The sequence below is a fragment of the Schistosoma mansoni genome, assembly GCF_000237925.1.
Source record: "Schistosoma mansoni, WGS project CABG00000000 data, supercontig 0184, strain Puerto Rico, whole genome shotgun sequence".
Classification (NCBI taxonomy): domain Eukaryota; kingdom Metazoa; phylum Platyhelminthes; class Trematoda; order Strigeidida; family Schistosomatidae; genus Schistosoma; species Schistosoma mansoni.
Genome location: NW_017386068.1, coordinates 394,427 through 405,591, shown reverse-complemented (window position 1 = coordinate 405,591; position 11,165 = coordinate 394,427). Strand labels below are relative to the sequence as shown.

The window sequence follows — 11,165 nt, the reverse complement described above, 5'->3', positions numbered from 1 at the left end:
GTGACTCGATTGGTGCATGCTGTGTTGTATCAGAGAATCTTGCCTTTCCCTTTGTTTATATTGAGATCTACTGCTGCTGAGGCTGCTGCTACACTGGTCGTTTTCTCCTGCATTTGTTGTTGAGTGTGTGATATAAGAGCCAGGTCATCTGCGAAGTCTAAATCTTCAAGCTGCATCCTTCCTGTCTAGTGTATCCCGTGCTATCCTCCAGATGTTGACGTCTTCATGATCCAGTCGATTACCGGGAGAAAGAGAAATCGACGCTAACCAGAAAAAAATTATTCAAAAAAAAACGCTAAAAACGCTAACTCATATACTAAAACAAAACAGATAATCGATACAGTGAAAATTACCTCAGGATCTAATATTGTACTTTCTGCTCCTTTACTCCAAACCGTGATCTGGTGCGGATGCATGACTGAGCCCCTACACTCATACGTTTACGGATAGGATCAAATTCTAATACAGCATCAACAATATAACATTGACGATTCAGAAACTTTTCATTATTTGATTCCTTTTTTGTTGTTGTTGTTGTTGATGAATATGACCAATAATCAATATATAAACGATTTGAACCAGTCTCATTTAAATCAGGTTCTTTACCGGAAAATACAACACCAAGTTTTGAAGCACCTTCAACTAATGCTTTCTCATCAGATGATGTTGCCTTCAAATGGAAAACAAAGTTTTTTTGTTTTTATTACAAGAAAGATAAACAAGAACTTTTCAGTAGTTTTATGAAAAATAGTTTTATTTATTTAAATACATTCATATTGGCACCAGTTACATATGTGCCGCACAAATCTCATTAGATTTGTGTGAGGGCTGTGATACTGCCGAGATGCCCAGACTGAAACAGGTAGTTCTCTTAGGGGACCACACCCGGAGTCTTTGACCTAAAGGTCTAATCTACAATACAATGGAGCATCGTGAGGAGATGCAGCCCCATGGAAGTTGGTGACCAATAACGGCTTCATACTTGATTTGTTTCCTCAAGATATTGTAGCCCATGTGCACCATTGGTTTGGATTGAGGGTTTTCCAACTCTACTAGGTGAACTTTCCGTGTCAACCGACCCGGTTAAAGCGTGGGACATTCGCTTTTTGTCCTCTCAATTTCGTAAACAACACCCCCGCCACGAGAAGGCAGTGAGTAAGACTTCCCTGTCAGAGGCTATATATTCGCTGGCCATATGAGAGCATGTGGAGAGGGAGAGCGGACTCTCCCCACTCTCGATCGTACCATGGCATTTGATTTATAACTAAGCAGTCGTCAATAGTACAGAAATTGTGTAGTTTCATATGAACAGTGAACGAGAACATCAGTGAGTACAACCGAATCTAATTGAACACAAAATTACAGAATCTCTTGGTAAAATACCAACTAATTGTCTCAGGCCTGACTATTCCTTCATTTACACACTATTTATCCTCTTTTCTCGCTCTCTTTTCTTTGATCTTACAGACCTTCTGCAGTCAGACATTTCACTTTCGATTGATGACACATACTACTTATATCAAGCGACGTCAGTAGCACACACCATAAATACATTGTATAAGTTGACTTGGAATAAAACTGATTTTGAGAAACTGTCCACCATTGTCTTCAGTGAGTTACTATCTCACAGTGGTTTAGAGGTTAAGCGCTAACGCGCAAGACTGATAGGTCCTGGGTTTGAATCTCGCGAGGCGGGATCGTGGATGGGCACTGCTAGGGAGTCTCACGAAAGGACGAAACGGCCGTCCAGTGCTTTCAGGTTTCTCACGGCGGTCTAGCTTCAAATGACTTATGATTTCAACTATAAAATTACTAAATTCTCCACAAAACCCCCTTCTGATAAAAACTGATTTAATCAAAGTGATCTAACTAAATAATAACGATCAAATTGCTTTGAATACTACTGAGCAAACTAAAATAACGATGGGAAAATATTCAAATGTTTAACACATAGTAATTGAATGTTAGAACCAATTAACTCATCAATAAAAATATTCAAACCATGTAGCACTACAGATCGAAATCTGAAGTGAAAATAAACCTTGATCTCAATGGTTAAAAGCCTAAAGTTTTAGGAGTTAACGCAGGTAGTCTATTTTCCTGGTTAGTGTTTTTTTTAGCCAGTGGATCTGATGCAGATTTGAAGACGCTGATCGGCAAAGCAAGAGCAGCATATTTACAACTGAAGAACATCTGGAACTCAAGACAATTGTCAGCCAACACCAAGATAAGAATTTTCATTAAAAACGTCAAGACTGTTCTATTGTATCGGGCGGAAACGTGGAGAACTACGAAAGCCATCATCCAGAAGATACAGGTGTTTATTAACAGTTGTCTAAGCAAAATACTTCGGATCCGTTCGCCAGACATTATCAGCAACATTCTACTGTAGGAGAGAACAAACCAGATTCCAGCGGAGGAAGGAATCAGGAAGAAGCGCTGGAAGTGGATAGGATATACATTGAGGAAATCACCCAATTGCGTCACAAGGCAAGCACTCACATGTCCAAGAGAGAAGAGGAAGACCAAAGAACACATTACTCCAAGAAAGGAAGACAGATATGAGAAGGATGAACAAAAGTTGGATAGAACTAGAAAAGAAAGCCGAGGACAGAGTGGGTTGGAGAATGTTGGTCAGCGACCTATACTCCATTAGGGTAACAGGCATAAGTAAGTAAATAAACTGAATATTCGTGTTTATTTTGGAGACTAATTGTTTTTCGGAAAATATGTTCAAATTGTAATTTTAAATAAGTCAGAATGTAGCTAAGATTGCAAAAAATTGAATAAAATCTAATTTTCATTGTACATAACATGTCAACTATTGTGTTTTGTGCTACTGATTTCGATAGATATAAGTAATATGTATGATCACAAGAAAGTGAAATGCCTGAAGGTAGAAGGTTAGGAATATCAAAGAAAAGGGAACGAGAATAAAGAAAGATTGTTGTGAAAACGAAGGAACGATCAAGTATGAGACGATTGATTGATATTATGCAAATGACGTATTTTATACTGTATGGTTCTCAGACTTTACGAAGACGTTCTGTAATTATGTGTTAAATACGTTCGATTATCACCACTTGTGTTCTCATTCACTACAGTATAGGTGAATTATTTAATTTCATGCCATGCGGCGGGGGTGCTGTTTACGAAATTGAGAGGACGAAAAAAGAATGTCCGGTCTTTACCTGGGTCGATAGATATAGAGAATCCACCTAGGGGAGTTGAAAAACCCTTATTCCAAATCATTGGTGCACATAGGCTACAGGATCTTAAGGAAACAAATGGTGTATGAACCTATTGTTGGTTACCAACTACCATGTGACTCGACTCTTTACGTTATTCCACTGCCTTGTGGATTAGACTCCTAGGTCGAAGGCTTCGTGTGTGGCCCTCTATGGAAACCACTTGCTTCGGTCTAAGCACCCGAGCACTAACATAGCTCATACACACACACATACAAATCAAATGACTTGTGTGTCGCATATGTATCTGGTGCCCTTTAGGGGAGTTGGGAAACCCTCATCTCAAATCAATGGTGCACATGGGGTCCAGTATCCTGAGGAGCAAATGGCGTATGAATCTATTGTTGGTCACCGGTTATCATGGGACTGCATCTCCTTGCGGTTCTACACTACCTTATTGATCAGACCTTTAGGTCAAAGGCTTCGGGTGTAGCCCCCTAATAAAACTATCTGTTTCGGTCTGGGTACCTTGACAGTATCACAACCCTCACACAAACCAAGTGACTTGTGTGGCACATATATATTCGGTGCCCCTTTGTACCAATATTTATGTGTTTAAATTAAATAAAAATATTGTAAACATCGTCCAACCTCTCATCCTTCCTTGACCTTAATTCCCTTTAGTGATATGTTCCGATTAGTTTTTTTCCTTTTTAGTTGATTATTATTGATTTTTTTAAATTTGTGTTTTTTTTATTTTCAAGTGTAATCAGTTATTATTATTATCACTACCTTTAAACAAGTTTTCTTGATTATTATTATCAGAAGGGGGTTTTGTGGAGACTTTAGTAATTTTATATAGTTGAAATCATAAGTCAATTGAAGCTAGACCACCATGAAAAACCTGGAAGCACTAGACGGCCGCTTCGTCCTATTGTGGGACTCCTGTGTTCGAATCTCGTGAGGCGGGATTATTGGATGCATACTATTATTATTATTATTATTGAGTTTATATTATTATGATCTTTATGTTTGTCGGTTTTTCTTCATATCTTTTAATTGGACAACTATTAAAATTACTATAATATCCACAAAAATCTCTTCTGATAATCGCCAACATATGCTCACTAGTGACTAGGTTCAAGAGGTATTTTTTGGATTAGTTAATGTTAGGCATTAACACTGTTGGATGCCGACCGGCTCAAAAGTGTAGAGGTTAAGCGTTCGCGTGCGAGACCCATTATGTCTTGGTTTCAAATCTCGTGAGGCGGGATCGTGGATGCACAGTGCTGAGGAGTCCCACAATAGGATGAAACGGCCGTCCAATACTTCCAGGTTCTCCATGATGGTTTAGGTTCAATTGACTCATGATTTCAACTATTAAATGTACTATAATATCCAGAAAACCCCCTTTCTGATAATGATAACAATAATGTCATTTGTCAAGTTATATCCGGCCATGGAAGGGATAGAGGGTTTACAAATGTATTCTGTATATTTAAAGTTCTATGGATTCATCTATATGAAGGAGACGGTAACGAACTCCGTTAGGAAATAATGGAAGTATACAATAAATCACTCGAAATCATTTCGATTTATCTATTTCATTGTGATTATTGACTTAAATTACCTTGATTGATTTAACATTTTCATATAAATATTCATGTATATGAGAATAAAGCTTGATGATGACAATCTCATTGAAAACAATATTATTCACTTATATGTGTTATTCTAATATTCCACTATGGAAAATCTGAAAGCATTGAATAACCGTTTCATCCTATTGTTAGACTCCTCAGCAGTGTTCAACCACGATCTCATTGAAAACAATATTGTTCACCTATATATGTTATCTCAATTTTCGCAATGAATCAATTAAAGTTAGACCACTATGAAAAAACCTGAAAGCACTTAATAACCGTTTCATCCGATTGTTACACTCTTCATTAGTGTGCATCCCACGATCCCACCTCACAAGATTCGAACCCACAACCTATTAGTCTTTGTTTTTTTTAATTATTTTTCAATCAATAATAATAAAATCGATTATTTTCAACAACAAAAAAACTTACTTCATATTCATAATATCTGCATGGTTCATAATTATTCATAGATGATTGTTGTATATTACTATTACCATTATGATGATCCATTTCAGTAGTATCATTTAATTTATTATAATTTTTTAATTCAACTGTATGACATAATGTAATAATAGTTAAAAATTCACGAAAATCTTTATTCATATCCGGTAATTTTAAATATTTGATATATGAATTCTCTTTAGATAATAAATTTATTCTATTACTATCATTATTACTATGATCATTATAAATAGTATGATTATCAGTAGTAGTATTATAAGTAGTAGGATTATCAGTAGTAGTATTATAAGTAGTATGGTTATCAGTAGTAGTATTATAAGTAGTATAGGTATCACATAAATAAACTTCTTCCTTATTTAATAAACAACATGAATATAAAACCATAAAATTTTGTGTCAGTGTACCAGTTTTATCACAAAATAAAAATTTGATTTGTCCTAATTCATCAGCTAATTGGGAATTATTTGCATGACTACTAATATTCTCTATAGGGTTATACATATGGATATCATTAGATATAAAATGGCTTAGCAACAATTGTTGAAATTCGATAGTAACTATGATAGATATTGGGATTAAATAATTAATAATAAATAAAAAACGTATAATTGTACGTATAAATTGCCATATTGTTAATAATTCAAAATCAATATACCATATTTTTTTGGTATTATTTTTAATCCATATCGTAGATAAGATAGTAATCAATAATGTGATAGTTACCATGGCAACCATAAAAATTAATAATATAATATTAGATAAATTTTCACGAGTACTATATTTTCTTTTTAAATTTTTACTACTATTTAATGATAATTTTGTATCTTTACCAGTATAGATTACTAAACCAATAATATAATCTGTAGAGATTAATTTAGATCCACGTAATACTAAATTTTTATAAGTTAATGGAAAACATGTTTCGTCACCATCATGACTACCATCCTCATCAGGAGCAACAGGAGCAACATTTAAATGTTGAGCAGTTTTATAATAACCTTGAAAACTGGTTAAATTTTCATTTGGTTGTTCACATATAACTTGTAAATATAGATGTTCAATCATAGATTGAAAATCCAATTCATTAAATTGTTTTTCATTATAATCATCATCACCAATACTACTATTATTATTCTTATAAGTAGTATTATTAGTAGTAGTCATAATATAATTGGCATAACTTGATTGATATTGTTTTAATGTATTATATTTTTTAATATTATTTTCACCATCTAAATTCATTGTATTAATATAAACATAACCATTAAAATGTGATGAATATAATAATAATAAATCACATGGAAATGATTGATTATTAAAACAACAAATAATATCACCAACATTTAATAATGATGCTTTTTTATAGATCCATTTTATTGATTTTCGATCAAAATCAATATTCAATAATAAATATTTCATAGAATTTAATTGTTTATCTGAATGATAACGTAATAAATCATCAATACCATCTTTAATCATTGTAATACTAATCAGAATCACTAAGGGCATAATGGTCACGGTGACACTACCAACATGATCAACAAAGTAGTATGTGACTATTATTAATAAAAAATATAAATTAGCAATATTATGAAATTGTTCATATAAATTCTTGATTATAAAATTATACCATTTATAATGGGTGGAACAAATTCGATTATGACAATAATGATAGGGAAATTTATCCCCATTTAGATTGATATAGTTATGAGCATACACTTGGCGTTTACTTAAATGATGATGATTATGAGTAGTAGATTGAGTTCTATGAAAAATTTTACATTTCATTATGTAATTGAATGAAGGAATGAATCAAGGAATGAAGCGATGAAGGAATGAAAAAACCAATTTTTTTTATTCAATATTCAATATTAATAATAAGTGAAAAACCGTATTGAAATGGGCTATTGTGCGTGTGTGTGTGCATGTGCGTGTGTGTGCAAGTGTGTGTGTGTGAGTAGACCAATACCTTCTTTTTTTCAGAAATAGTGCAAGATTGAAAGCAAATATTATCCAGTCAAAATGAGATGACGAGGAGGAGGAGGAAGAGGATGAGAACAACGAGGAGGAGCAGGACAATGAGGTGGAGGGTAGTCTTGTATTTCAGTTATGAATTTTAAAAAAAAACATCATAATATAAAGAAGTAAGATGATCTATTTGTAAATTAAATGTGTATTGTCATGGCAACACGTGGTTTATATAAATTTACTAATCATTGTCAGTTTTCTTCTATATATGTGTAATGATTATTATTACTATTACCTAGTTGAATAGTGACATGGTACCTTTCTTTATTTCGACATGTATAATACCATGTGTGTATATGCAAGGGACTATTGTCAGTATCATTGTGTATGGATATCGATTTATACAATGGAACCATCCTTGTAAGAAATTAGATGTATATGTATATGTATGTGTCTGTGTTAATCTTCTGATTTCTCAGTTTCGTAACAATTATCATTATTATTGGTAGTATAGTAGACTAAGTCTAATTAAAGAACCATTAAAATTCAAGAAACTCTAGATAGGGGACTGTTGAAAATGGATAAGATTTAAATATACAATGTATTGGTATGAAAAAAATCTGCAAAGGGCTAGCTTCTCTTGGTCCTTCACGACTCCCTGGCTGAGGTCCAAGAGATGGTGCAACACATTGGCTAGAGACGTTATCAGATATGGCTCAGAATAGAAGCCAGTGGCGATCGTGCTGTAACTTTCTTTTACTTTCTTCATAAAGAGTGGTTATAACTTCCTTAACTGGTTGTAGATTTCAGTTTCCCCCATCATTCCTCTTATTTTCTTTATATATGCATCTTACCCCTTTTCTCTTCCCATTCTCATTGTTTTGTGTGGCGCATATATATCTGGTGCCCCCTTGTACCAATATTTATGTGTTTAAATAAATAAATAAAAACTGGATGTCAAATTCTGTTGACGTCATGGATACTCACTGCTGAGCAGTATTATACTGGAAAGAAATAGTTTCCCGCTCTCGTTTGGTTTTTGAATGGGTTTTTTTTCAAACCATAATCAATCGTCATTTAAAACTGAAAGTTTCACAATCTCAATTAACCCTGTAATAACAACAATTATGACATGGTCAATAGTAACTAACTTAAAGATGTAATTCCAAGATTTCTAATGAGAAAATATAACCATTGAAACTCAGTCACATTGATCATGATAATGGGTGACGTCTGCATGGCACTTCGAATGGATTGAAATTGAATACCAATTCAGTGGTTTGACAGTAATCCTTCACTGTGTGATCTGAATAGGTCGTGTATTGGCACTACTGAAGAGTTCCATACTAGTGAGAAACAACTTTCCAGTTCATCTTGGTGATTAGTAGTTATCTAAATGAAGTAATTTATGGTGTAAAACCACATAGTATTATTGTTTTGCCAAATGGTAGAACCATTACTGACACCTTCATTTAAATCATTGCCTTCTTTTTAACAGATTTTCCGTATGTTTGTTTTGATCTCAAAGTGTTACTTTTTTTCCCAAGAGCAAGTAGCTTGTTGGAATTACCGGTTGGCCTACGGGTGATTCCTTTTGCTAACGAGTGAGACTTCTAATAACAAGATGCAGCGAATAGAGACTCCAATAAACTGGATGTCTATCAGACAACAGCAATTCAAACTTAATTATCCACACAATAAAATGAAAAACTAAATATACAGGATAACTTTGCATTCTGTAGAGGGTCAAATTTGTAAAAGAACAACTTTATGATATAGCAACATTCAATGACCTTGGAAAACATTAAAAAATTAGCAAACAAAGGTTCGAACTTAGGACCTAATGGTTTAGAATTAAACACCATGACCACCGCGCCACCGCTTCCCTTTAAGTAATGTTGAAGTAACTGAGTTAACTGGATTGATAGCTTAATTAGTGTTTCATTTCAACTGGATGCTTTGTCTGTTGAAGCAACAACAGTAATCTGTCGATTCGAATAATTTATGCAAACATCTCTGTTCACCTGAATCAACCGGCCATTAATATCTTTAACTGTAAAATGAATTGACACCAATTTGATTATCAGAATAACAAGTTTCTATTTAAAAACTAGTCCATACTCAAAAGAGAGGGAGCTGTTTCAAACTAGTCTACGTCTTTGATGTACTAGGTTAATTAGTACAACTTTAGGAATGCGACCTATGAGTTTATCTTTGTGGCTCAACGTTCAAGAGGACAGTGAGAAAAGAAACTATCCTATCTCTGAATAAAGACCTGAACACGGGAATTAAACCCAAGACACTCAGTATCTGGCGAACACAACCTCTGATGACATTAACGTTTAACTATAATCAATCAAATACATTTCCCGGGGTGGTAAATCCACACAACTGAGTCCCATACTAGGAATAAACGGCTGTTCAATGCTTGAAGATTTTCGAAGTTGTCTAACTTAGATCCCATACTGGGATAAGTAAATGTTCGTAATTTACTGATTATGTCCTGAAAAATAACTTTCATTGTTGGTTACTCCTTTCTGATTCTTCTCTTCACAACAAATACCTTTGAGACTTCAAACATTCATTTGAGATAACCACTAAATAAGTCAAAACTTAAGTCCATATCTTATTATGGATAGCTTCTGAATAAATTACACATTGATAAATATAATACACGTAATTTCGATATACACAGACCAGTCACTTCATTTCCAATTGATCAATGAGATTCAACGAGGATTGAGTATCAGACCAACATGACATTAATTACTACTAAGCTATCAAACATTACAGTGTATTATTTAGCTAACGATATACAAATTGTATTGATAGATATTTGAAGCTTAGGATAGCCTACTGAAATATCAAGTAATTTATTTATTTGAACACATAAATATTGTCACAAAGGGTCACTGAATAGATATGCACCACACAAACCTCATTTGATTTATGTGAGGGCTGTGATATTGCCCAGGTGTCCAAACCGAAACAGGTGGTTTTCTTAGGGGGCCACACCCGGAGCTTTTGACCTAAAGGTCTGATCCACAAGGCAGTAGAGCAACGTAAGGAGTTGCAGTTTCATGGTAGTTGGTAACCAAGAATTGGTTAATGCACCATTTGTTCCCTAAGGATCCTGGAGCCCATGTGCACCATTGGCTTGGAATCAGTGTTTTCCAACTCCCCAAGGTGGGCTTTCCGTGTCCACCAACTCGGTTAAAGCGCTGGATACTCGCTTTTCGTCCTCTCAATTACGTAAACAACACCCCCGTCACGAGAAGGCAGGGAGTAGGACTTCCCTGACAGAGGCTATATAAGCGTGGCCATGTGAGAGCATTTCGAGAGAGAGAGAGAGAACTCTCACCACTATCGGCTGTACCAGGGTATTTGGGGGCAATTTTAATGTATATTATATTCATATGATCCATGTATTTATATTAATGGTTGTTATAATTGTTAGAAGGAGCATCGACCTCAAGACTTCCGAAGGATATCGATTTTCACCATGAGATGTCATAATTCTTCCTTCAACTTGGAGAGAAGAGTTTAAATGGTTCAAGTTGTTTATTCTGGTTAGGCATTTTTAGCAAGGTTGTTTTCGTCTTTTATCTGGGCTTGTGACCGTCAGTAGTAGTAGAAGAGCTATAGGCGGTCTATATTCCTCAATGAGGGATAATGCGCATAAGAACGTAAATACGTATATTGATACGATCACAGTTCATTGGAGGTAGATTATTTTTGAGTTTTAAACTACGATTCATAAACACATTTACAGAATTCAAACTAAATAGTTGAAACTATCAGTGACACAAATCACTAACTAACTAATTTGAAGACTGAATATTATCAGTAGTTTAAATGTACACTGAATTACTTTGATGGAGTTTTGTTCTCTGAGTTGGAT

At 34.4% G+C, this 11,165-nt stretch overlaps 1 protein-coding gene across 1 annotated transcript; it reads right to left on the bottom strand.

Moving 5' to 3' along the window:
* Positions 1–361: 361 nt before the first annotated feature.
* Smp_175790 (atpase, class VI, type 11c, putative) lies at positions 362–7,084 on the bottom strand (the record flags this gene model as incomplete). Its single annotated transcript, XM_018794621.1, has 2 exons — positions 362–670; positions 5,264–7,084. 2 exons carry the CDS (start codon positions 7,082–7,084, stop codon positions 362–364), a joined length of 2,130 nt encoding a protein of 709 aa, XP_018647051.1.
* Positions 7,085–11,165: the final 4,081 nt, after the last annotated feature.